This window comes from Fundulus heteroclitus, chromosome 22, assembly GCF_011125445.2.
Source record: "Fundulus heteroclitus isolate FHET01 chromosome 22, MU-UCD_Fhet_4.1, whole genome shotgun sequence".
In the NCBI taxonomy this organism is placed as follows: domain Eukaryota; kingdom Metazoa; phylum Chordata; class Actinopteri; order Cyprinodontiformes; family Fundulidae; genus Fundulus; species Fundulus heteroclitus.
In genome coordinates this window covers 20,434,811-20,462,236 of record NC_046382.1, presented here as the reverse complement: position 1 = coordinate 20,462,236, position 27,426 = coordinate 20,434,811, and the positions used below count along the sequence as shown (strand labels likewise).

At 41.0% G+C, this 27,426-nt stretch overlaps 2 protein-coding genes across 2 annotated transcripts; both read right to left on the bottom strand.

The window, feature by feature from the left end:
* Nucleotides 1–1,732: 1,732 nt before the first annotated feature.
* gclc (glutamate-cysteine ligase, catalytic subunit) lies at nt 1,733–18,608 on the bottom strand. Its single transcript, XM_036126470.1, has 16 exons — nt 17,970–18,608; nt 16,326–16,438; nt 12,226–12,408; nt 11,827–11,940; nt 11,136–11,194; nt 10,809–10,945; nt 10,564–10,638; nt 10,239–10,355; nt 7,987–8,125; nt 7,782–7,894; nt 7,577–7,669; nt 7,382–7,486; nt 7,205–7,286; nt 5,254–5,363; nt 2,564–2,684; nt 1,733–2,472 (listed from the first exon to the last, which is right to left on the bottom strand). The coding sequence occupies exons 1-16, from the start codon at nt 18,117–18,119 to the stop codon at nt 2,291–2,293; spliced, it is 1,893 nt and encodes a 630-aa protein (XP_035982363.1). The 5' UTR covers nt 18,120–18,608; the 3' UTR covers nt 1,733–2,290.
* Nucleotides 18,609–22,305: 3,697 nt separating this feature from the next.
* Nucleotides 22,306–26,439, bottom strand: klhl31 (kelch-like family member 31). Its single transcript, XM_012877797.3, has 3 exons — nt 26,332–26,439; nt 23,887–25,088; nt 22,306–23,807 (listed from the first exon to the last, which is right to left on the bottom strand). Exons 2-3 carry the CDS (start codon nt 25,053–25,055, stop codon nt 23,075–23,077), a joined length of 1,902 nt encoding a protein of 633 aa, XP_012733251.1. The 5' UTR covers nt 25,056–25,088; nt 26,332–26,439; the 3' UTR covers nt 22,306–23,074.
* Nucleotides 26,440–27,426: the final 987 nt, after the last annotated feature.

Sequence of the window (27,426 nt, the reverse complement as noted above, 5' to 3'; positions counted from 1 at the left end):
CTGCCTGTGGGATTCCAGAGGCAGCTGATGGGTATCGGCAGTCCAAGCGACATGCGGCTCGGGCGGTTGCCGAGGCAAAAACTCGTTTTATGAAATGTGCCAAAGAGCCTAGGCTACTGACTTTTTTTTAACAGGGCAATGATGTAATTTTAACTGTATGACTTTTTTTTTTGGCATTACAGTTTATTTGTGTTTAAATTACATTAATTTGCAAATTATACAAAAAATTCTGATCTATTCAACATATTCATACTGTAAAATGAACAGTAAGAAGTGGTTAGGAGTTTTTACAGTTTATCATTGTAAATTACACAATGCTTCATTGTTTTTGCATCTACAGTTTTTTTATGTCATGATTTTACAGGAATTCACTGTTAATTCTACGGATATTATTTACAGTGTATTTCATTTTTCTTCATGTTAAAATATTCCCAGCTCATGACATTAACCATATTAGTTAGAAATTGATGACTGATTTGTCACAAGTGATAAAAAAACGTGGGAGTCGCCACTTAGGACGTGCAACTTTAGCAGATCAGCGACATTAATCTGTCCGAAACCAACAAATGTTCCCAGAGCTGTGTGTCCGGCAGGCAGGTCTGCTGCAGCAGCAATAATCATTATCTTATCTAAGAGGTCAAACTGAGGTAATACTCTCATCTGTCGCTGCACCGGCCTCTGGCTCAACAGCACCACCTTGTGGTTGAACATGATATTCCCCACTTTAGTTTTCATAGACTAATAAAAACTTTATGTTGGCTATTTAATTCAAAGCCAAATTCATATATTATTAGACTGATTACATGCAGAGTAATATATCGAATGTTTGTTAATTTTGATTATTACTACAAATGAAAATCCAAAAATCTTTACACAAAGCCAATAAAAGTGGACAGGGAAGATTACTAGCTTCACAATTGCTACTGAGTTATAGAGACCTCTCAAGAATAGGATAAGTCCCAAAATGTTTTATCTAGTGGAAGAAAAAAAAACTGTGGCCACTAAAATGAATAAATAACTCTCCTGATCTGAACCTGAAACCGAATCCTTTGGTGTTGTTAAGGTGAGACACCCAACGTAACAATCCAGACAATCTGGCCTCAGATCAAGTATTGAGAACATATAAAGGAGAAATACCTGGACATTCTTTTCAGTAAGCTGGCATTCTGCATTAAAAATCCCTTTTCTTTATTGGTTTTATGTAATATTCTATTTTTTTTTGGAAACATGGATTTGGTGTTTTCATCAGCTTTAGGCTATAATCATCAAAACAAGGAGAACATGCCTGAAGTATGAAACACTGCGTAATAAATGTGAACCCTAACCATCTGAAATCCACATTTTAAAATAAAATTACAGAATTGATGACTTGTATTCTCATTTATGTCAACATATTTCCCCCCATTGATATGCATTTGCCACAAATAAACTAACCAACACTCAAAATCTAATGTTGAATTATGCAATTGTCTGATTTTAATTTTGTTTTTTTCCCCCTAACCAAAACCTGAAGATGGATATTTATATTTAGAGTTTATTCAATCCTTCTCCATAATGGGTGAAATCTATGATTAACATTAAAGAAGCCCAGCCCTCCTGATATTAACTCTCTCTGGATATTAAAGAGAAAAAAAAAACTGCTTAATTTCGGGGTGACAAGTTTCTCAACATGAGAAGACAAGAAGAAAACAAATCAAAGCAGAGCATATAGAGCATCGTAACAGCTGACAGACTGGCTTACAGATTCATAGATTTATTTGGAAAGAGCATCGCATTGCAAACAGTGCTTCAGCATTTCTATCTGAATGCAACAGTAGTTTCCAGGTCCCACTAAGAGGTGAGCAGAGCAAAGCAAAGCAAAATGCAAAACAAAAGAAAATCAAACCTAATGTTAAACTTCTAATCAAGTAAGAAAAACATAACAAATTATGTTAATGATTTAAGGAGAAAAAAAAAAGGTTCAGTATTTACAGGATTGAAAGCACCCTACTGTACAACTCCGCTACATTTACAATATCACATAGATGTGCTTTCATTTTTTTTTTAGACAAAAATAAATACACATCTGATTTTCTATTACTCCTTTCGTAGTCCTATTAAAATAATTCTGTAATCATAAAAATCTCATACAGCGTATATACAGAAGTGTTTCTTCACAACACACGCATGCAGCTGCGTTCGTTAATTGTTGGACCTCTTCGATTTGGTCTTCTTCGTGCATGGTTGGTTGGTTGGTTGGTTGGTTGGGGGGGGGGGGGGGGGGGGAATTATACGAGTGTGCGGCGTTTTCTCATTTCACGCGGCTCACTGGGTTGCCGATGAGCTCGGGGCACTGCTCTTCGCCTTTGGCGATCCGGTCGCACTTTTTGAACAGGTCAAAGTTGATCTTGTCAGTAATGACGCTGTCCTGCTTGTACTGAGGATGCTTTGCAACAAATTCCCTCATCCACTTGGCCATGGTCATCAGTTCCCCTGTTGCACATCAGAAAGAAAGAGAATCAGCAGCCAGAAATAAACACCTTCATCTTTTGACCTCTAAATGAAAACATTACTGCCACTTTACCTGAGGCTCGTTTCTTGATGAGCTTCAGATAATTCAAAATAGTGCACCTGGTGTCAACGTCAACTTCCATGTTTTCCAGATAGCAGTTAAGGATTGGGATGAGGCCTTGAAATACTCCCTCCTGGTGGAGAAACAAAAAACGAGATCGTAAATCTACAGACGTGACAGAAGTAAAAGACAGGGTTCCTACAGCATAAGGCAAGTTAAATTCAAGACTTTTTAATGCCACTTGAAATAAAAAGTTAAGACCAACTTTACGATAAACCTGGTTGTGACAACTTCACCCAAATGTTTATTTTAACATAAACCATTACTTTCTGGCCCAGTAGACATGTTTAAAATTTTGAGAAACGTTCCATTTAGCAAGAAAGCTAAAAACATACAAATTACAGATATATTTTTAACAACTACTGAACTGAATTCACAAACTTTGTTTTGTTCCGTACTAAAATAAACTATAAATAAGTTTAAAAAACCCACAACATAACCAGTGCCGACTCTTTTTCGCAGCTATGGTCCGGCTGCAACAGTTTTTATTGGTTCTGCTATCGGGACGGAACCAACAATGGTTACATGGAGCCGTTTGGTAAATTAAAAAATGTATAATTGTGTCAATTATTTTACTGTTTGGTAAGGATTACAAAAATAAAATCCTATTTATGACCTGGTAACAATTTTAAGACCTAAGAAAGATTGATTTAAGACATTTTAATGCCAATTAAGGCCTTAGTTTTATATTACAGAATTCAATGCCTTTTAAGACTTTTTAAGGATCCGCAGGAACCCTGAAAAGAGGAATGCACGCTGTTGAATAAATGTCTTGCAATTCCCAATTTTACCACCAGGTGTCACCAAATACGGCGCCTCCCAGCATCGATAACCCTTAAACCTTCCCCCTGTTGCCATTACAAGCACAAAAATCTGCCAAATGTTATGTGATAAACACAAAGTAGTGAATATTCTTTTATCACACCGTTTTCAAAAAAATACTTTGAAAATTAAAATCTGAAATGTTAGTTTTACATTTTTATTCAGCCCCCCTGAGTCTATCATTTGTAGAACCATCTAAGGGGGAGTGGTGGCTTAGTGGTTAGGGAGCAGGGTGCTTGCATCCTGGGAAGGCTGCAAGGTCCCTGGTTTGAATCCCACACACTGTGACTCAGAGTCCCTGAGCACTGCCCCTAGCCCCAGAATGCTCTCTGGGAGCCGCACAGCAGCAGCTTGCTGCTCCCTAAGGGATGGGTTAAATGCAGAGGACAAGTTTCATTGGAGTGTACAAAGATGCAGTGACAAGATTATTATTATTATTTCCACATTGTATTGAGTTATGTGCTTTTTATACATTAACTGGATTTAGTTCTGGACATTTTATTGTGTTTTACAACCTAATCCTGCTTCTCTACAACTAAACCTCTGACTTGTCTGCTGTGGTTCTTGGTCTTCATGATGCGGTTTGTTCACTAATGGCTTCCAACAAACATCTGAGATCTTTACAGAGCAGCTGGATTTATACAGAGGTTCTGTTTACACGACACGGTCTGTACATAATTACAATCTCTCTTTTTGTTCCATACACACTGTATGGAAGAAGAAAGACGAGGACTGAAGGAAAATCGTGGAGAAATCTTTGGTCGTGGCTCTAACTTTGCGGTCTTACCGTTGTTAGCGTCTTGTGACCAAAGAGAACCTGCGATCAATATTTTAGAGTGTCAGATATTTAGAAAGACTATCTCAGAGTGTGACAGCGGCTATGACCTACGTCTAGTAATCAGAGCCGTTATGATACAAGAGGCGTCACACTTTCCGAACGGCTCCACAAATAAAGAAAAAAGGAAATAAGTTTTGATTTCCTGAATCCACTGTAGAAACATGAAAAAAGTGCAATTCCCTCGCTGTGGTGCTGTGGTCTTTGAAACACAACATGCTGTACTGCCTGAAAGCAGAGAATAAAGGTTTCCTATAGACAGACAGTGAGGCTCAGCTGTTACTTAAGGTGCCTGAATTAAAGTCTGGTTACAATCAGAAGAGTCAGCAGCCAAGAGACGACATCCATCCACCATTTTCTCTTCTTCAGTGGTTTTTAAAACTGTAGGCAGCTGTAATGTGTGCATTAATTTCTACTGATTTCTGCCATAATGTGCATGAGCCTGGGACTCCCTGAACAAAAAGTTCAGTTTTTACTACGACAACAGAAGTTTCACTCTGGAACTCGTTTCCAGACTGTTGTCGTGTAAATTAAAAATGCAAATGCAACCAAACTGTTCGGTTTTCACCAGAAAACGTTGTGTGAACGGGCCCTGAGATGAAATTCCACACAAGTTAACAATTTACTTAACTAGCTGCGCTGTGAGGGCAAATGTCTGCAGGACTAAATTTATATAGGGTTCTTAAAGTAAATGTGCTGAATAAGCAAACTACATCTTCCAGCAGTCTATATGTAGAAAGTTCATTTCATGTAACACATGTGTTGCTCCATTACATAAAATCACAAGAAAATACATTTAAGGTGTGCGTTTGTAACAAGTTCAATGGCTATGAATACTTTTACAAGATTGCATGTTCCTTTGATGCAGCAGAAGCGGAGTGTTGCTAATTGTGTTGCTAACTGGATCATATGTAACACCAAAGACTGGAACAGCTCTGGTAGCAGCAACTCCTTAGTCCCAGCTTAGAATAAAGAAATAAATCACCTTTCCATTGATGATCGTGTCGATGCTCATCAGTGTGTAGTCCTCGTTCCCGCAGTCATTCTCTACGCCATTCTGAGCAGAAGAAGCACAATCCAAGCCCGGGTTGCAGCCTGCAGGGAAAAGGCACCAGTCACTTCTACCTGGATCAGCCAAAGCCTCTTATTGGCTCGACACACGCGGAGCCACGTCGCTCCCTCTCCACTCATTCCCTATTTAACTTGTGAGATGGGGCGACAATCGCCTGCCCTCCTCTGGCCAAGCGACCGACAAAATTCGTGTGTGAAATTTTGAGCTAGTACACGTGAACGTGCGGGCTTGTGACGCAACGAGACACGACAATGTTCAACTTTTGTCGCCGTCACAAGGCACTACAGGCATTTATGTGGATCAGCCGTGAGGTGAGCCCCTAAAATTATAATATTTTCTACGCCAGGGATTCCTAAAGTGTGGGGTGCGCGAGACGAAAACTGTAATGGCGTCTGACCGTATTTTTTACCCCCTCACAATAAAAACGTGTAAATAAGCATTTCCTTTGTAAAGCTTAAAATCGAGAACTGTAAATTTAAGCAATAAATAAAAATGTATTGTAATGATTCTTATTAGACTTTATTGCTAAGTGCTGTTGCACACTTACTGTTTCTTTAAGTTAGGTTGTTTTGGGGTCATACCGGAAGAAATGTGTGGCTTCAGGGGGAAAGAGTGGTGGTCCTGTTTTGTTCGTCCTAAAATAAAGTGTTAGCAGGGAAACCTCGCTCTGGTGCTTGGGTGTCATAACGGAACGTTACAGTATTCACACGAAAATGTATTTATTTAGAAGAAATCTTCCTCTACGCTTCATTTTAAGATGAAATGTACGCATTGTGCTGTATATGCGCGCCTGGCTTGTGGTCTCTGCTTCATTCATTCTTGCAAATATGCTGAATTGGCTGAAACCAGAGAAACTGTCAGGCAGGCGAGACATCTAAGGTCAAAGTTAGCGATGAAGGAGGAGGACAGAGGGAGTGAGGAATCAGAGGCAACAGGAGAGAATCGCAACAGATCCGGGAGAAGATAACGAGCCAGAATCAGAAAATGTCTCTTTCTCTCTCCTGACTTGACGTTGTTTACGTCAACAGAGGAAACATTTAATTCGGGCCGAAAGTTTTACTCACAAGATTAAATTGAGTGACTTGGTCTCTATCGATCGCACAGCGCCTACAAACAGCGCTGCTCAGGGTGCTGTGACCCTGAACCGCTACAAACACTGATGCGCATGACACGCCCACACCGCTGCCTCCTCCACTGCCCCCCCTCCTGCTGGGTAGCCTGCTGAAGGTAACCGCTGTGAAACAATCAGAAAACTTTCTTATTTTATTAATATAACATCTTTATGGAGCGCTCTGTTATTGTTCCTCTGTGCTGCTCTACCAGTTCTCTCTCACTGGCTCGTCATCGGACACAAATCAAAGCAAACTACTCTGTGTTTGTATTTTGTGGCGTAAATTGTGCATCAGACTCAGATTTAGAAGATGGTACATGAAATACATAAAGTGATACATTAATAATAAACTAATTAATAAATGGATAAATTAATCCAAATTATGTTCCATTTTTTTTTATATAACCTTTGTTACGTTTGAGTTGTAACTGCAACCATTATATATTTATTTTTTTTAATCTTGAGGGTGCTTCAACCTGGTTGGGATAGGGAAGGGGGTGCATGGGAACCGCTGCTCTACGCTGTCTCCTTGTCTGTGATGTAGAAGGAACCCGGTTGTATTTTTCTTTTGTAGAGCAGAAAGAAAGGAAGATTTTAACCTAGCGACTCGTCATCCTTGTCGGTCAAGGAATGCTTTGATAACCAACATTTACGGGGAACAGGCGACTGAACAGCTCGAGTTGAAACGCTGGTCGTCGCTGTCCCTCCCCGTGTGTCGAGCCTTATTAGAGCTCCACTTCCTGCTCAGCCCACCTTTAAACATGTCTTTGCGGAAATAAAACATGCCCTCCTGGACCGCGTTCCTCTTCTGCGCCACCTTCATGTTCTCGTCGACCTAACAAATCACACGTTTCATTAGACTTTGTCACCGGATTTGAATCATGCAACTAATAGTCTGATGAAAACAACGAATCAGACTGATGCTCCTACCTTTGACAGCGGAATCAGGAAATCCAGTTTGTAGGATAAAATCACTCTGGTGAGCAGGACAACAAAAACCACATACGCGGCATTTTCAAAGTCAGTCAGTTGAACCTGCAACGTAAAACCAAAACATAACTGGTTATTTAAAGTCCTCCAAAATAGGCCCTGACAAAAATAAATAAATAGAAATATCCTAAATACCTCCATGGGGCGAAACTCCACTCTCCAGCCGATGTCGGAGTTTGGAGGCGGAGGTTTAAAGCGCATCGTCTGCCAATTGGTCGACTGGAGATTCTACACAAAGTTTGGAGAAACGTTTGTGTCGACTGGCCTTAAAACTGTTTTTGTGTTTTAAAAAAAAAAAAACAGATAAAAAAATAAATAAAAAAAATTCTGAAATCATCACCTCAAAGTGATCGGACTCGTTTTCGTCGTCCAAATGTAATTTCTCCTCAAACACGGAGAGCGGGTCTCGTATGAAGAGGTGAGCTATGTGCTGAGCCAGAAGCTTGTCGATCCCTGCAGACAGAACATGTGTCAGACGAACGTTCCTGTAACGCTTTGCACAGAGCGGATCGGAGAGGTGGAACGTCTACAGGAGACATGAGCACCTGCAGCGAGCAGCTGCTTGTTGATCTCCTCGTCTATCGTCAAATCGATGTCGTTGTACTTCTCCCCACAGCAGGACAGGTAGCTGTCAATCGAGTCATACCTGGACTTGAAAATCCTGTACTTGTTGGTTTTCAGTGGCTGCAAAACAGAAACAAGCTTGTTAAGTTTTTTTTATTTTTTTTTTTTTTAACTTAATTGGCTTAATTATAAGCCTGTTTGAGCTCTGTGTTCATTTGCCCCCATCTTTATTCTTCAACAGATCTACGTTTGGTTTTTGTAAATTAAAAATACATCACAAAAACGTGAGTTTGTTTGTTGCTGCAGAGTAAAGGGCAACATTTGGGAAAAGTTAGGTTTTTAAATAAGGGAACTTTGTTACTGTAAATTCATTTCTTATTAATGCATACAGAGAATAACCACAGAAGCTGCATTTAGAAAATAAACCAAAGCAAGCAACAGAAGTTCAAAACAAGCTTTATACTTATTAAAACCAAGACCCAGAGCATTAATTGGTTGTCTTCTAGTTTACTGGAGTTTAAATAAGCAATTTAACAATCACTTAGTAGGAGTTATTGGTTTAAAGAGCACTTAAGCTGCCTAAAATCAAAATATAGTCTCTTAAAGCGTTATTCTCTCTACAGTTTTCCATTTTTGTAAGTCGTTTTAAAAATGTACATATTTTACGTTGATCAGTTTTCTTTTTTTAACCCATTTACAGAGTGACGTTTCTTTGATGAATCTTCTCCCCCTTTAAGCGTATCTTCCCTTCTACATTCCTCAGTAGTGGGGAGGAGCTGGAGTTCAGGTTCTCACCTGTTGTCTACCTAATGAATAACCCTCAGTTTGTTATCTTGCACCATGAGCTGAGAAGTACAGAGAAAAAAAAGACCCACACTTCCTGGTATTTTGCAGGGAAACCAACAGCTCTCCCGTCCAATAGACTGTGACTGACAGGCTCTCTCAGTCACTGATTCATCAGTCATCCCTACAGGCTGAATATAAAGCTGCGCCACAGATTCCTTTAGGCTTTTCAGCACTTTGCTGCTGTGCTCAGTTTCTATAATGCATCAAGAAACAGAACGTTTGACTTATTTTCAGTCGGGCTTGGGGTCGGTTACCAGGATGGAGGTGAAGGCAGGTTTAAAAAAACTCTTTCAGCCTTGATCAAATGTTCCATCATCACGTTTTTATGGTCCAATAAGACACCAAGGAAAGTGCTGGAGAGGAAGGTTCCCTGGCTGTATGGAGGACAGATCAGTGCACCGCTGCCGCTCTGACGCCTGCTGCTGCACACTGCACATCAGCTGGCTTAAAGAAAACTGCAACACTTTCCCTTTTGAAAAAGTGTAGCAAAGTTTCCAGGGCCAATCATTTCCCCTGGGTGGAAAAGTTTGATTTCATGATGAAAAGCATGGACCTAAAAGCATGACATGACTGAAACATCATTAGTTCAACTTTGTAGTACAACTGTTTCTAATATTTGCTTTTATAAATCGAGATTAAAAAAAAACATCTGTTTAAAATTGCCTTTGAATGTTCCAGTTAAACTGTTTTACTGTTTTTACTGTTCTTTTTTGTTTCTACATTCTATCCCTACTTGCTTTTATTGCTATATTTTAATCATGTAAAGCACTTTGCATTGTCTCTGTACTGAATTGTGCTATATAAATAAATTTGCCTTGCCTTTAGTTTCTATTTCCTCGTGTTTTTTTTTTTTTTTTTTTTTTTTTTACATTTTATTCCAACTTGTTTTTATTCCGTTTTATTTTCCTGTATTTTAATCATGAAATTTGCTATACAAATAAATCTGCCTTGTCTTTGCTAACAAGAATCACAAATCTGACTGTTCAGGAAATATTTGCAGGGGTTAAAAAGAGAAAGAATTAGAAAGTCGTGTTGCTGGTACTCATGGAGGAACATCCTCCCCCTTCACAAAAGGATCAAGATGCCTTTTTCACCCCGTCACCATGTGTTTTATGAAAGGAGCCATGTGGTTCATGTGACCAACCCGAAGCGGGATTTAAAAGCCTAAACAAGCCTCTGAAGATATTTCCGACGGTTGGATATATAATTTACATCTGAAGCATGAGCTCGGCTAACAACCGGAGCGCTACACTCAGTGCAGATCGTTTCCCATAGTGCTGACGCCACTGCCAGCTATTTTAGCGCGCTCACAGCTGTGAGGGACGTTGCCGTCTTCATTTGTAGATTCAGAACGGCCGGCAGGAGCTCAGAGGCAGCCGGTCCTCACCTTCAGTCCACGTTCCTCTTGGGTCCTGTCATCCACCGAGGCCGAGATGACTCCCCAGCGACAATCGTTATCAGACACGTACCCTCTGTAGAAGGGTGAGGCAGCACTCAGCGCCATCTAAAACCAGGAAAAAAAGTTTAAATTGTTTATTTAAAAAGCATCTACCAGTAATTACTAACCAGTCTTTTTGGGTCAAGATCTGGAAGACTCATTAAAAAAAAGTGTTTTTCTGCATTTCTTGAGTTATAAAACAGTCCTTTTAGGAAGGAGGTCAGCTGAATAATAGGTAACCAACAGGAAGCGCACATTTCATGCAGCCACTCACCACAATGGGGCAGAACGTCGCTAGTTGGTCATAAAGATACCTTGCCTCATCAATGCTGCAAGCTTGGAAAGTCACCTGCAGAAGCATCATAAATGAGGCTGAAGTCCTTTTATAAATCACTAATTGAGATGGTGCGGCTGTGGCCAAAGTTCTCAGAGTTTGAGATTACATTTTCAGAAATACATAAAAAAAAAGGAGTAAACAAGAAATGAAACAACAACTAAGCTGCGGGTAACTTGAGTCACCTGCAGGCAGCAGTTTCCCATGCCGAAGCCCATGGCGTCCATGTAGATGTGGTCAGGCAGGGCGGCCCTCGCAGCTTCGCCGTCGTCTTCAGGGAAGTCCTCCACAAACGGAGACGGTGTGCACTTATCTCTGTAGACTAGAACACAACAAGCAGCAAAATCACATTTAGTGTTTTATTAATACAAACTCATGTATAAATCCTATAGTCTGATAAATGAAGGCAGGCATGGTCTACCACCATTACACCCCCAACCCCGCCCGCATTTACTAAAGATTATAAATCAGCTGTTAGTGGTACGATAATGACAGAAAAGACTCAAGCTTACTTGGCACATTTATTACTACTTTCTCTCCTCGTCGATGACGTATGTTTCTGGTCAGGGTGCTGAAAAGAAGAATTAGATGTTGATATACGGTGCCTTACAAAAGTGCCCCCCCCCAACAATATAACAACTAAAGTCTATTCATTTCCTCTGGGTCAGTACTTTGTAAATGTATTGTCTGCCTATGCATCATACTATACAGCTATGCCAAACTCTAATTTTCAGTAATGGCTTCAGTAGCGCTCTGCGAGATGTTCAGAGCTCAGGATACCGTTTTATGACATAATGATACTATTTATTCATGTTCTCTAACACGGACCTCACCAGAACAGCTGTATTTATACAGAGAGGAAATGACACGCAGGTGAACTGCTCACTAGTGAGGTTATTTCTGAAGGCTGATAATAATGCACAGGATTTATTTAGAGGTAAGTAAAGGTCAGATAAAGGTAATATGCAAAACTTTTTTTATTTATACATGTTTGTTTTTTTAAAATACACCTACTTTGTGTTGCACTGAGACATAAAATCCACATAAAATACAGAATTGCAACAATTATTATGGCAACTGCTATTGTCTAATTATTTTAATGTTATATTATAACATATTTTATATTATATTAATATAATATGACAAACTATTTAGTACTGAGCTGGTAATTAATAGGAAAGCTCGGACACTCGGACAGAATACCTGAATCTTGGGTGTCTGTTGATGGCTTCGTCGGGGAAAAACAAAGACTTTGACACTCCCTTCTCAACAGGAGTGGGTCGGTATTCTGGTTTGGTGAAACCTGGACAACCTAACCTGAAAAAGGGGAAACAACATTTCAGCTACTCTGGACTAGTCCGTTATATACATGCCGAGCACTTTACAACAGAGCCACATTCGCACAGCCACAAACATTCATACACCGCAGACTGATAGGCAGCGTGGGGTTGGGTGCCTTGCCCAGGGGCACATGGACCTGTGGCAGGAGGCGGCTGGAACGAAATCCACAACTTGTTGATTTTAAAGGTGGCTACGCTACAAGCTGAGGAACGGTGGCCCCATTAACTGCATCTACTCATGATCGCTGGTGTTGGAAGTAACCTTGGAAAGGAGGTGATGGTGCAGAGCGTCTCGTCCTTCTTCAACAAAGCCGAAGCCTCTTGACGCCTCTTCCTCATGTTGCTCTCCACGGTGTTGAACTCTGACATGGTTCCCCCGTAAGGCTGCCCTGGAGTTCCCTCGATCATGTAGCTCCCATACTCCGGCCTCCAGAGCGTTGGATGGCTGTGGGAATGGAAAATATGCTGTGAAACCTTTTTGTGTTATTGTGCTACCTTGAAAAGTCAGGAAAAAAAAAAAAAAAAAAAAAACACCTTTTATTTATTTATAAAAAAAAAAAAAAAAAAAAGACTGCCTTGATGAAGGTGGCACCAGTAATCCTGGCACCACAGACAGACGTGATGCCTTTGTGCTTCAGAGCGTGCTCTTTGGTGTGTGCAACAGGGGGGCAGTAATGAGGTATGCATGGGATCTACCATTGTCACTGCTGCTGGTATTCCCCCCCCTCCCAGTCAAGTTAGCCATACAGATTTACACTGACGTCACGGGCAGCCACAACACAGGAGCCTCTATAAACACGGAGAGGGACTGCGGATGGCTGGTCTTTAAACCGGAGTCCTACACATTTCTATTTATATATGTACTTTTACATAATCAAATTTCCAGCATTCTCGGTTATTTTAGGATAAATTGAGTTCAGAATGGACTTACTTGTCTGCAGCGGTCAGACTTTGTGTATGGATGGATAAATGGACAGGCAGCTTAGAGAGAAAGGCAGAAGGCTAAAACGCTTGACAGACGAATAACTGCTGTCCATCCGTCTTTCTGCCGATCCGTCCGTTTGTCCGTTGATTCGTCCGTTCACATTAACGATGGACAGACAGACGTGGATAGATGGATAAATCAATGAAGGAGAGGACAGATCCATGGATGGACAAACAGAGGGATATATATATAAACGGATGAATGAATAATAAACATGACTCATGAGTAGATGGGGGAATAGCTGGACCTTTTAGGCAGAGGCAGCAGCGCAGGTATAACAGGGAAAACCTGAAAACACTATTTGGTTCCTCTCCCTTTTCTTTTCCCCAAATTTATTCAGAGACAGACAGCATTTAAAATCCAACCTGACGGTTATTTTCAAACAGAGTCAGAACCAAGTTTCTCGTCGCGTTAATGACATCCAGGTCTGAAATCAGCGTCATGTCGAGGAGCTCAGCAGGAAAAAATAAGATTTGCATAATGTTTGCAAATTTCAAGAACTGCACTTCAAAAGTTAAAGCCAGGGAAAGTAGCTGCAGCATTTTATTATTCCGGTTTTTACTTTTAAACAGGGGTATATAAAGTTAATTGAGAGTTTTAGACATCTGTTTTAATTTAAAGTTGCCGTTTTAAAGCATTAAGGCGGACTGATCAAAAGAGAGTTTCAGTAATCCAGACGTGAAGTAATAAAACGTGGATCACTAGGTGAGGCCTAGAAAGGAAGGGTTTGATTTTTGACAGGCGCCTCCGCTGAAAGAAAGATGATTTGACCGTCACATTTCAAGCAGGGGTCCATGTTCACCCCTAAGTTTGTGATAGTGGACTCTTTTTATGGGGCCAAAGAGGTAAAATCAAAAGGTGGGGATATGACCAGAATTTAAAAATAATTTAAAAATCATGACCTCAGTCTGTTTTTGCATTAAAATGGAGGAATCTAAGTGCCGTCCATCCTCTGACGTCGTCAAAACACTCCAACAGAGAGTCAGTGAAAACATTATGTTTCACAGGGAAGTAGACTTGACAGTCATCTGCATATAAATGAAACGGCACACCATGCTTTCTAAAAACAAAGCATAAAGGCAGAAGATAAAGTGAGAACAGGTGCGGACCAAGGATGGAGCCCTGGGGTACCCCTCAGGGAGCGCAGCAGAGACAGAGACAGAGACTAAAACCATCCATCACACTAAAATGTCTTTCAGAAAGGACCTAAACCGCCGAAGAGCAAAACCAGACACAGCGATAAAAAAAACAGAACGATGTGGAGCTGTAGACATCTTGCCAAGCACGCTGGCGCCATCTTTCAACATATCAGCTACTGGCTGATGTGTTGTAAGATATAAAACGTTGCGAGTGACTAGCCTGTAAAAAGAGTCAACCCAGTGGAAAGAATTTTCATTTTCTCTTGCTGTCAACGAGGCTTGATGCATGACTAAGAAAACCAAAACAAAGCACCCGCACCTGCTGCAGTAGGAAAAATTAATGAATTTCACAACCATTACAAGAAACATTTACAACTTTCTTGGTGGAGTAGGGGAAAATTTTAATATAGGTCTCAACTGTAAGTCTAGTAGTTTCTATACGTGCATATGTAGGTTTTTCCTATTGAACAGATCAGCTGTGTAAGTATTTTTTAACCACAAACTGATATTTATGCAACAACCAGAACATATTTCACTCAGGGTGTCCAGTAATCCTCACTAACCAGTCAGGACCAACAGTAAGCAGTGAGCTCCAGTTTATCAGTAGATAAATAAGCAGCTTTAGGCAGATTCTGATCAGAAATCTGAAGTTCTCGTCAGTCAGAGCTGTTCTTCTGCCTCGGATGAGGCAGGAGAACCGGCTTGGCTTCTACCAAGCCGTGATTGATGCTAACATACCCGACAAAGCAGATGCACAGTAGATTTTCTTTATGATCCTAACTGCGATAATCTACTTGTGCTCTGGGTTAAATTTTAACGTTCCTTTGACTGGGCCTCAAGGCTTGTTTTCCACTCTGTATATTCAGCTTGTATAACTGCAGACAAGCTACAGCACGTGTCAGCATAATTCTGCAATAAATCCACTGCAGTATACAGGACAGATTAAGTCCTTCTCCCACTTAATTTCAGTGATGCTGACTGGAAAGACAGAGTCGATACAAGCCGCAGTCCCCAACCTTAACCATCCCAAGAGCCGCTTTTGCACCCGGGACCAAAATAAATAAATTCTGTCAATAGCTGCAACACTTAAATGTCCCCTTGAAGAAATGTTGCATAACTTATCTAGCTTTAAAACAACCCACCTGTACTGTATAAATGTAACTCTCTCTTAGATAATCCCCCATATTACTGAAGAAAGCAAAGATAAATAAATTACATCATTTGTAGCCATATTAATTGTACCACTGGTCTGATTTTGTTTAGGAAAACAGAACTCCTAGAATGAGCTTATCTTAATATCCCTCTTGGTCATCTGTTTATTGCTTTGGGCCAAAGCTATTTAAAGCCACAGTGAAGGGCCCAGAGGGCCACAGGTGGCCGGCCCCTGGCACAGGCTCAGCAACAGCAGCAGGAGTGCATGCTGGGGTTAGCTAGCAGGACTGGACTAATCACAACTCCCTGGCAGTAGTGAACAGCGAGGCGGCATTTCCTGTAGACCCAGAAAGGATCGAAATTATTATATTTTTTTAAAATGCAACAACTTTTCTCCAAATAATCATTGCGGATCATGTTTGATCTCATTTCAGAACTGACGTCGGGAGCTCTGGACCTGACAGAGGGCAGGCATTAGCTAATTACTTCCATTAAGGAGAACCAAGGTGTCAGCGTGTTGCATGTACTCCTCATGGATACACGTCTCTCCTCGAACGTGATGAAAAATTACACCTAGGGGCCCCCAGCAACTTCACCGTTTATCCCGGCTGGAACTAAAGCTGGGTCAGATGTCGGATCAGGTAACGCTTCTCATCCTCAACGCCACGCCAAGTGTGAATTACACTGACAAAAAGACACGCCTTGTACAGGTGGCGGCTTCAGTTAGGCATCTCTTCCCTTTAGATGTCCCTTAAAGACCGCACCTTAATGTGCAGAAAGTGCATATTTGTGCGGATGCTCATCCAAATCCATAGGAGACGGTGTTTGTTGTTGCAAGAGCAAAAGAATATTGCGACAGTTGGACGAACCTCAAACATGCTGAAAGTCTTGATTTTCACCCCTCCCAAACCACGCGATTGGCTAGGCATAATTAAAAATCCGCCTTCCTCCAGTCAGCGGCCTTTACGTGTATTCGCATCTCTGCTGAATGGCTTACGGCTGGTTTCACGACGGCGTTCCCCGTGCAGCTTAAAGCGTACGAAAAGACAAAAAGTTTGCGTCGGCATCTCTGCGCGGGTCACTCACTTGGGGTTGGCGTTTTCTCCCTGTTCCTGGAGGGTTTGCAGGAGATCTCCGCCAGTCAACACCAGTCGGACCTTCTCGTCGTGGTCGTCCAGCTCCACCAGCATGTACTCAACCTAGAACACAGAAACGCACGCAAAAAACAACAAAAAAAACAAAAAAAAAAACATGGCGTGAGCACTGGCTATACGGCGAGCCGTCACATCAACTCCAATTCATCAGTAAGGGTTCCTTGACGTTGACTCTGCGGGGCTGTAATCCCCTGTCTGAAAGAGGGATTACTCTATAACAACAGCATTCCACGTCGATTCAAGTTAAAAGACCCCGTGTTCAAGTTGAAGCACGGCGAGGTTTAGTTAGCCGGTAAAAGGCTGAACAAGGAGGGAAAAACAAAAACGGAGCTGGAAACGCAAACAGGACGACGAGGAGTCCAGCCCATAGATCTTTAAATTTTTGTGTAGGAGGGATTGAGTTCCCCGTTTACTCAGCAAAGGGGTGTCCAAACGCCCTGTCCAATTCGATCCTAGTTGTTATGCCTATTTGTAAAAATGCATCTATCTTGAAACCAAGTGGATGATTTTGCAGCAGTCGGTGCTCTCGGACAAGCATGCAGTAACAGTGGAGAAGGAAAACCGAACGCGGCGTTTATAGTATAATGGGACGGAAAACAGAATGGGTGCATTTCCACAGTTCAAGAACAATAGTCTATTAACACGATGTCTTCTCAGGATAATGCTGCATTTATGGCCCCGATCTGCTGCAAGTCCAAACAAACTCGCCCACGGCGGGCCCACAAACATTTGCATTCACGGTCTTATATGACAGCGCTTTGCCTACGGCGTTTTGACTCCGTGTTGCAGAGTAGCCGCTCTCATTAAATGTGAATCTCTGTACATTGCAGAAGAGCACCTGTTGCGCTTGTCTTAGCTGATGTGGTTTTTTTTTTTTTTTTTTTTTTGACATGACATTTTGAATGGATTACAGTCAAAAATGTAAATAAAACACCTGAATTTCCTCATTACGGGACAATAAAAGGTATTTCTAATCTGTTCGCCACGTCACATACAATAGCAACTTTGGAATAAATCAATACAAATCAAGAAAATTACAAGATTATCCTCTGTCATGCATCGAAATCTATGTCCCAATTGACCTTTTTCTGAATTTCCCACGGTACACGGTGTTGATGGACATTTATTATTTCCATTACTGACAGGATGATCTCTGATCGAGACACAAATGGTCTCACTCTGATCCCTGCCATGCTGACCAGCCCACCAACCCTAACCCTAATCTAACCTAGAACTTTATCTGATAGCTAATAAACTCAATGAAATAAGTTTATTTGTTATTGCTTTGATCTCGTCTCTCCATGCAGCTCTGCGTCTGGAAAAGTGAAATAACAACACTGTCTAGATACCGGCGCTATATCAACAAACTAATTTAAAAATCAAACTAAAATATACATTGAACAACCAAAAGGCAAATGTTATGGAGAAAAAAATGAAGTTTAGCTGAAAAGTAAGCAGGCAGACGTAAAAGTCTGCTGACCTGAGCGCCTATAGCTAAGGGTAGGAACATTAAATAGGCTGATGCATCAGTAAAGGAGCCTTGTTGCATCATGTCTGCCAAAAGTCAAATCTTTACCTCGTCCCCCCACTTCAGCACATCTCTCTGTCGATCCTTGACCTTGTTGTAGATATTGAGGAACTGGATGATGCCGTGCTTTCGGATGTGGTCGGCATACTTCCTCGCTTCTTCCCAGCTCAGCGGGGATCCTTGCGACAGCAGCCCCATGGCGCAGACGGTCAGTCGGCCGGTGTCCTGCTGGCTGGCTGCTTGTGAACTGAACGCCTAAACCGTTAGCTACCTAGCTAGTGGGTCCGACTCACGAGGGTCGAGCATGAAGCCTGAGTCCTAACAGGCGGTGCAGTCCGGTTCCCACTGGATGGAGCGGGACAGGTCCCAGGAAGAGTCTGCTGATGCTGGTGGAGCGGCGGCGCCTGTTCGGCAACCTTAAACTGGGTATCCTAGAGCAGACAGGCCCCCCCTGCTCATCACCGGCTGCTAACGTCTGGTTAGCTCGGCAAAGCGCTGCCCCGTCGGTTGGGGACCAACTGGACCAGTTTGGCTGGGACGGGTAACGTCGGTTTGTCTGACAGCGACGTACCGGGGACGTTACGCCGCGTTCCCGCCGCAGGCTGGCAGCAAGGTGAACCGTTAAACTCTGCCTTCGTCGAGACAGAGCGCGCGCCCGCCGCTCTACGACTACGCAGAGTTACGTTGTGTTGAACATATGAACGGGATTTACACACGTGACGCCTCCGGGAGGAGCCGAGTTACGTCAGCATGACTCAGCGTTAGCTCGGCTCCTCCCGTCGACCTGTCCAAAAGCTGCAACGCTTCCAAATTAATAATAATAATAATAATAATAATAATAATAATAATAATAATAATAATAATAATAATAATAATAATAATAATAATAATAATAATAATAATCTGTGAATTATGTACATTCAACTACTTTTGCACTAAATCCTGTCTATGCTGTCGTGTAACGCTGGTATCTATATTGTCACGCTCTATTTTTTTGATGAACGCTTTTGTCCATGAATTCGCCTACTGCATGAAGTTTTTTTTTTGTCCACATCGTGTTTGTTTTTTATTGTTTCTGGTTTTAAACAGATACAAATCATTATTATATTTTCCTTTCTGATTAATCCTTGTAAATGCAAGGAAATCCTTGTTTGTTCTTGCACCAATATTTATAGGTTACGTGATACTGTGACAAAGAAATTTTTGTGTTATTATCACATGATTTTGGTACATACAATACACAGCATGGTGCTGTAGGGCCAGATTTACCTGGATTAACAGCCATTTCCTTATTTGTATCCTCAAACTTGGCAAAATAAAGTTGATTCTGATTCTGATTGATGCGGAAATATTTATAAATTTATATATGTATATATCGGCATTCCCCAAAGCCATGGAGCCCCAGGCTATTATCCCTATAACCCTTTCTAATGTGCAGCCTATATGTGCTCAACATGCACTTGAATAGAGGATATATTTGTGTCCTTCTTTAGGGGTTTCTCTAATCAACATGGTGTTAAAGTCATACATATTGGCAAAAACACATGTTGTATATACACAGTAAGCCCGTAACATATATTATGGAAAGGGACATATTTGGTTAAAAGTCCTTTAGCAAGCTTCAGAGAATCCATTCACCTTTTGAGGCAAATAATAAGCTTCTGGCATTATTTACTATTTTTTAAATCTGAAAGCTATGCCTTGTGACCAGGTCTGTTCCGCAAAGAACACTGTATACAAGAAGTTTGCTGATGGCTGGGGGAAAAATGTTGTACACAACCTTTCACTACATTTGAATATTAATGAAAAGTTCAGTTTATTTCAGTAACTCAGTTCCCTAAGTGAAATATACTGATGTTTCAAGCTTTTAATGAAAAGTAGGTCTAATATTTGCTTAAAGGTTGTTATTTTCAAAAGGTAATTTTATACTGACAAACTAGCCTCATAAAGTTAATGAGTATGAATGTATTTGATTATGTACTTAGAATTTGGACCTTGTGTAGACAAAGGGAAATCCATACATAAATTCGTACATAAATTTACACAATGTAAAATTTTAACATTTCAAGTGTATCTTTAAAGCCCAAATATATTTTATGCACAGGTGGCAAACTTTACACCTGCATTCTGAACAACATATCATTCACAGTATCAAGCTGTACCAACCAATCCAGTATTTATGTAGAACTAATAAAAATGAGGAACAAAGCACAATGCAAGATATTGTTGTCAATTTTAAAAGAAAAATCTTTCAAGCCCAGCACATAACGATGGATCTTTAGTGTTTTTAAATCTGCTTGTTTTGTTATCAAAATAACAATAGTTATTATTATTATTTTAGTTTAGTTTTAGTTTTATTTTTCTCCTTAGTTTTCCTTAGTTTTTTTCTTGCTGTCGAGCCCAGGACGTCATTGCCAAACTGCTTAGTCATGTTACTTTGACTGCGTTACAATGAATGAGTCATGATTATGGCCAGAACATAAAAAGTAACAGCTTTTCACGAATGCTTGAGTACAGCAATATTCTGAGAAAAAAAAGGACAAATAACATTTGTAATAATGACACAGCAGCTTTCATAGGACAGTGTATTGACAGCACATTCATAAGTAAGAATGGAGCCTTTTTTATTTGAACTGCACTCACACCCACCACAAATATGGATGCAGTTTAGCTTGCCCGCTAGAACTTAAAATCCTCTTTTTTATAAAGGCAAACACCTATGCAGCCTTCTCCAGTGTTACTTTTACAGAAAACCAGTCCATCAGTTACAATCTGAATGTTTTTGTCTAGTTAAGTTCAGTCGATCTTTTAGCTTTTGCTCAGATTTAAAATGTTCTTCTTTCCTCTCTAAATTTGTTTTAGAGAGGACCTGAAAGCTAAACAGAATTACATTTAGATTGTCATCTGTAAATGATTACCTTATTGTGACACTAAGATTCTGGGTAAACAAACTCAACATAGGAAGCTCCCCTCCCGAACATTTCTGCAATACGCTTGTGCACAACATGAAATGTTAAAACAACACTATGGGCTTGGCAGGTGAAAGGTGGCCCATATACATGGCACACCTGTGCAGCTCATATCGCAATCCATCTCCAGTCAAAGATTATGAAAAGCAGCAGCATGTTTCCGCAGGCCTGTTTGTAAAAGGCATTCAATGATGGGAGTGTCACTGGGTGAGAGTACTGACCAGTTTATTCATTTCTAAGGGTAACTTTTCAAAACAAGCGTATCATTTTAAAGGCATTGGCGTGAACAAGCCATGTTGTTGTTTTATTCTGCTGAAAACTTTACAAGAGTCAGAAGATACAGGAGTGGCTGTGTAAGCCATGCTCTGGTTACCGAGCTTAATGAAATATTTAAGTAGGGGAAAAACTATGCTTCAATGAGATGGAACTAATAGACATGGATGACCACTAAATAATCACTGCATTGTAGATAAATAATACTTTTTTGCAATTTGTTGACCTCATATTGTGTCCTGTTTTCATGCTCTTACGTGGTATGAAAGGGCCCTAGCTCGCGTCGGAGCTGAAATCCATCTGTCACTATTTTTAGATTTCAATTTTGAATTCAAGGTCAAATTTAAAAATACAATATTGATCCCACAGGGAAATTAAATGTTGCATTAACTCTGACTATATGAGTCAAAATAGATGGCTGTGAGCAGTAAGGATCCCCTATGGCGGTCATGTGTTACAGCAGATCTGAAGAAGTATCGGACTGAAAAACTGTTGTTGGAATATAGTCTAGTGAAATTGATGCTCTGGTTTATCCAGTATTACTCAAATATTATAGAAAATTTGCTATCCTAGATGTGTCGCTTTGATAAAAATTTGTTTAAAACATCCCAAAAAAAAAAACGTTCATCTACTAATGTGTACCCAGCAGGGAGAATAAAACCTTCTAAACTTCCTCTGTATTTGTTTGAACTGTCCTACAAACACTGATGTAAACTCAGCACAATGAAAGTAATTCTCATGTTGTTTTGAACTCCTTATTTTCTCATACTTTGATAAAGAAAAGAGTATTAGCCGACGCAAATTCTCTCAAGCAAGCAATATTTCACATTTATTTCTGCCATATTGTAATGTCTTAATATGTGATGGTAAAAGAAACACTAATGTTGCAAACATTTTTTTTATCCTTTGTTCAGTTAGACTTTTTCTTTCCCTCAATAATGTCAAACTAATTCAGAAACAAAAAAAATCCTGTCAATAAGAAATATTTTGTTATAAAGACATTGAGACAAGTGATTAAATATAAAATTTGGAAAGACTGAAAAATAAATAAATAAAACATTTGATGCCTGAACAGCCATAAAATATCATAAACACAGACATTTAAAAGAAAGGTCGCTTTGCAACAAAAGACAGTTCTCAGATGAGATTACAATGCATGACTTTAATTTAAAAACAAACATAAAATAGAAAGACATGAGAAGTCAGGATTTTCATGATCTTCCTGACAAGCTCAGGCTCTGAACATTGTTGCTGTATTGGATTTTTTATTTGTATTTTTTACAAAATGAAAGACCCTCTGTCTCATTTGAACGCATTCACCTATTTTTAGCACAGAACCAGTTTGAATTATAGCAGTAGTGATTAAAACAATATTATAAATACAGCATAAGATTAATGTATGCTGCAGCTGAGATTATACGGAGAACCACCAGGTTAATTGTCTGCTGAGGCACTGATCACAAGCACCTACTCCTGGTAGGCGTCAACTTACTTATTCCAACTTCACCTTTCCATTCCCTTCAAGTACAGTACGCGAAGGTCACAGTGGTTAAAGGCATCATAACCTAGATCAAACATTTTTATGTTTCTTTCAACATTTGGTGTTTTTAGATTGAATTTGCCTGAGTTTTATTATAATATTTACTGAAGCATAATGGCTTGTAAAAAAAAAAAATATTCCAGTTGAATTGGCCCCTTAAAAAATTTGTTATTGGATGTTTTTATCTTGTATAAACTTAAAACATTATTAATGCATCGGCAATGCTAAATGTAGCAAATATGAAATAGTCTAAAAAATAGCCTAATATTTGCATAAATAAGGAAACCTGATGTCCATTTGGTACCAAGAATGCAACGGACAAAGTGGAGATCTGCAGACTGAACTATATCATTGTTGAGGTTAAAACCCCTCTATATACTGACTGGTGCAGATGAAGCTGAACTGGCTCTGGATTCTCGTGTTTTCCTCGTAGGTATGGTGACGACGCAGCATGAAATGCCAACCGTGGCTTCTGGCAACTCGTCATCTTCAGTCCATTCATTGAGATCGGGGTTGTAAACCTGAATGCACTTCTTGTACTTCTTCTCACCCTCGTTCCAGCCCCCGAGGAGATAGATCTTGTTGTCCAAAATGGAAATGCCAGCCGTGCTAACCCCCGTGTGGAGGGGCGCGCAGTAGCTCCACTGGCCGCTGTGTGGGTTGTAAGACTCGGCAACGAGGACGTCGACTCTCTCTCCCCGCCCTCCGAGCTGGCTGCCACCAATCACGTAGGCTCGGTCCCCAATGGTAGCAGCGCAGTGCCAGCCTCGGGGAGTGCTCAGACTGCTCTTGTCCTGCCAGGTGTCGGTGGAGGGGTCGTAAGCGCACACAGCCCTGGAGTAGGCGTTGTTGATGTAGCCTCCTGATACGAGGATCTTGCCATCGATGACGGAGCTGCCGTGACAGCAGCGTGGCACCTCCATGGCGGCTTTCATCTGCCACTGATTAGAGGAGGGTACGTAGCACTCCATGGAGGCCTGAACGCCGTCTGCATTTCGGCCGCCGATTGCGAACAGGAGGCCATTGTAGGTGTTGAGGCTGAAGTGGGTGCGCCTTTGGATCATGTTGCTCAAGTGAATCCAAGTGTTGAAGCGGCAGTCGTACCTAAAGAATGAAAAGAAATATGTCACCACGGAAGACTACCGATGCGACAGAAGTTAAGATCAAACGGACTGGCTGGTACCTGCAGAAGTTGCTAACGGCATGTTTTGCCTGGTTCCTGGCGTCGTTCTGGTCCTCACCCCCTGCCACATAAAGGAAGCCATCCAGCACGGCCACACACTGGTTAAAACTCTTTGCTGGCATTTCCGTCAATTTATTCCAAACTTTGTCTTCGTCTCTGTAGAGAACATCCTTGCTGAGAGATTTCTCCGTCAAGGCAGGACGCCCGCCCACTGTCAGAATCACCTTGAGGCCACCGCGCACCTTTGTTCTACGCGACTGCAGGATGTTCTGCTGGTAGGGCAGAAGATGGTAATTCATGGCGTCGACGAGCAAACGGTGGCACTCGGGGTCTTGCATCATCCTGGGGACACTCTGGACGTGATTCACGAGGTCTTGAGCAGAGATCGTCCCGAAGCGGATGAGGGTGAGGAGATCGGCGGCGTACTTCAGCCTCTTCTCATCAAAGTCTAACCATTTCATGGCGATCTGGAAGGCTGTGATCTCAGAGGGGAGCTGTAAGGAATCATCGGAGAGAAATTCGCTGATCTGCTCGTATGTGAGCTTCAGGAACTGCTCCATTTCGGAAAACTCAATGAAGTTCTCCCGCATGAACTTTTGGGCTGCTTCCTTGGTTTCTTTGAGGTCATAGGCATCGGCGATGTTGGCCACGTACATGCAGTTCTCCACGCTGAGCTCCTGCATGAGGAAATCGCTGCACATTTTTACCAGGGTGCTGATCTGAAGCAGCCTGGCTGCAGCAATCGTGCTGCCGATGCTGTAGAGGGACAACGTAAGCTTTCCTGAGTATGCATATGTGATCGCAGTTGCCAGACCAACTGGTGAGAGGTCATTCAGGTCGATCTTCAGAAGGCTGGGGTCCTTCTTCAAGATCTTTCTTATGTACTCACTGCAGGAGGCCATGACAACCTTGTGGACATCAAATGTTGTTGACTTGGTGGTGACGGTTAAGTCACAGAGGAAACTTTCCTGTCGCATGTTGCTCAGACCCTCCAGGAGGTTTGGCGCGTACACGGAATCCGTGACTTCAGTCGAGATGCAGCTGAAGCCGTTTCCTCCCTCAATCAGAGTGTTTAGTCCATTAATCTTGTTAATGGGGCTGTTTTCCACCATAATGTCGTTTATGTCTCCTTTACTCTTCTTGGTCGTCTTGTTCTTTTTGGGTGCCATGGCCGTAGCAGTGGGAACACAGCCTGTAGCCTTCTGAAAGTATACACACATGTCACATTTGACCAAAAACGCATTTCAGACATGAAGAAATCATTGTATCACACAAAGAAAATACCAGAAAGTACAACAAATGCATCTTACTTAATTTGTTGTACTTCAAACAATATATTGTGATTGCGGATGGAAAAAGACACAGGTAATTGTGAGGCAATTTCAAATTTTCTTTTCCAAAGAAAATCTTTTTGGTTATTTTAAAAACAAATGTCAGAATTTCAGATTTTCTTTGTATCATAAATGATGTTAGACCAAAAAATTAATTTTCATCAAATTTTCTGCATTTTTATGTAGGGTGTTTAAAATATATTTATTTGTTTGTTGTAAATTGTGTGTTCAGAAAAACAACTGACTTCGTTCAAGAGGTAGAGGTCTCAGAAAAAATAGTATCATAAATTATACTTTTGGAGTTATGGGATTACACTTCATAGTAACTGCACTCCCCTATAGCCTCGGGGTGAAAATGTTTGCTCCTAAAGACAGCGCAGTCATGAGTAATAGTTCGCCTGCCAACTAAAGCCCCTTGAATGCATATCTTGTGGTGCTTTAAGACATAAGTGAAAATACTGATCCATTCCCAGAGTCAATACAAACTATTGTTAACTTAGTACCAGACAGACCATACTTTGACTTGTAGGAGTTGTTTCAGCTGACAAAAGGGAAACCAATCCAATATCATTTAGGTGGTCCTCATTTTATGACTGCTTATTTTTTGTACTGTTTACTACATTTTACTTTCTCTTGGAATATTTGAGCTCTTCAGATTTATTTAGATAAAACTAGTCCTTGACAGCTTAACATGTGTGCAACCAGTTGACTCTGCAAAGTGGGAGTATTTCAACATGCCCCTCATGCATCTGTCGCAGTTTATCTGCAGCACGTCCAGGAATAGCAACGCCGGGTGGCTCTCTCATGACGTTCCTTTTATAGACTTTGGGACTTGAGTAGCAGGCCTCGTGTCCTCTGGCAATTTGGGTTCAAACTGAAAAAAACTCTGTTGTTCCCTTTCAATGGTGAAAGATTTTAGCTTTATCTTCAATAAGTCTGGACTCATGGGAAATAAACCCCCAAACGTTTCGCTGCATCAAACACTCAGTGGACTTGGTTTGTTGTATTTCTGTACTGACCCCTATAAAACAAATTTAAGCACTGAAACACCCAAATTTCCAAGCTGCATTTTCAGATTTATTGTCATAAGAAAGTGTTGGGAAGGTCCACTTACCTGAGAACGGAGTTGAGACTGATGAAGAAGGAACCTGTGCCTCCAGTTACTGGAGCAGGAGAGAGAGACCAGCTTTCACCCCCACAGAAAGATAGGGAGCAAACTCCTCCTCTAGAGAGGTCAGTGCCAATCAACAACTGTGTAGTGCATGTGGCAGCAGGGACCAGAGATTATCCTCAACAAAATAGTGTCCGACAGTAGCCTCCATTCATAATGTCAACACACTTTGAAGGAATCAGCTTGTATCCTCATCCTTTTAAAATGGGGAAAATAATGCATATGGTAGAACCAATGCAGCTCTATTGTAAATATCTTGCAAATTATAAAATTTGGACATCATCGTAGAGATTAAATAAATAGACTTGATGACTGAAATTGGAAATAAGGGCCCCTGATGGGCTCTGACCAGACAGAGCCGGCAGGAGTTTGCTAGTCACCAGAGACATTTCTCTATAATTCTCTCCATTGTCATGCAAATTACATTTTTAAGAGCAAGAGAAAATATTTTATTTGTCTTTCTCATTGCATGTGGTTTAAAGCGGTGCGGCATGCTTTACAGTATTCCTTATTATTTAGAGAAACTTTTGATATTTGGATTCTGAGCAAATGTTGGTAAAGATCTGATATCAGATTACTGTAGCAGTTTAATGTAAATAAATGGGTACATCACATTTTGCAGGGGGCAGGGGCCTTTTGCAAGTTTGCATGTTCTCCCTGTGTCTACATAGGTTTTCTCCGGGTGCTCCGGTTTCCCCTACCACTAAGGAGATGCTGGTCAGGTCGGCCATCAGTGGCATCGAGCTCAGTCGCAGCGGCTCAGGCTAACCCTCCATCTGATCTACGTAATTTTGTTGTATGTACCTTGTATGTATCATGACAAATAAAACACCTTACTTATCAAACGAGAAAAGTTGAAATGCATCATCATTCAATGGTAACTCCTGTGCGATTCCTGTAGAATTAGACATTATAGTGGGTCCAACCAACAAAGAGGAGACACAGAGGCAAACTTAAAAGGTGCTGGAGGGACAACGTATCCCTTCTCGCCTGGAAGTGCTTTAGAATATGATCTAACATAATCAGAAGACAATTGGG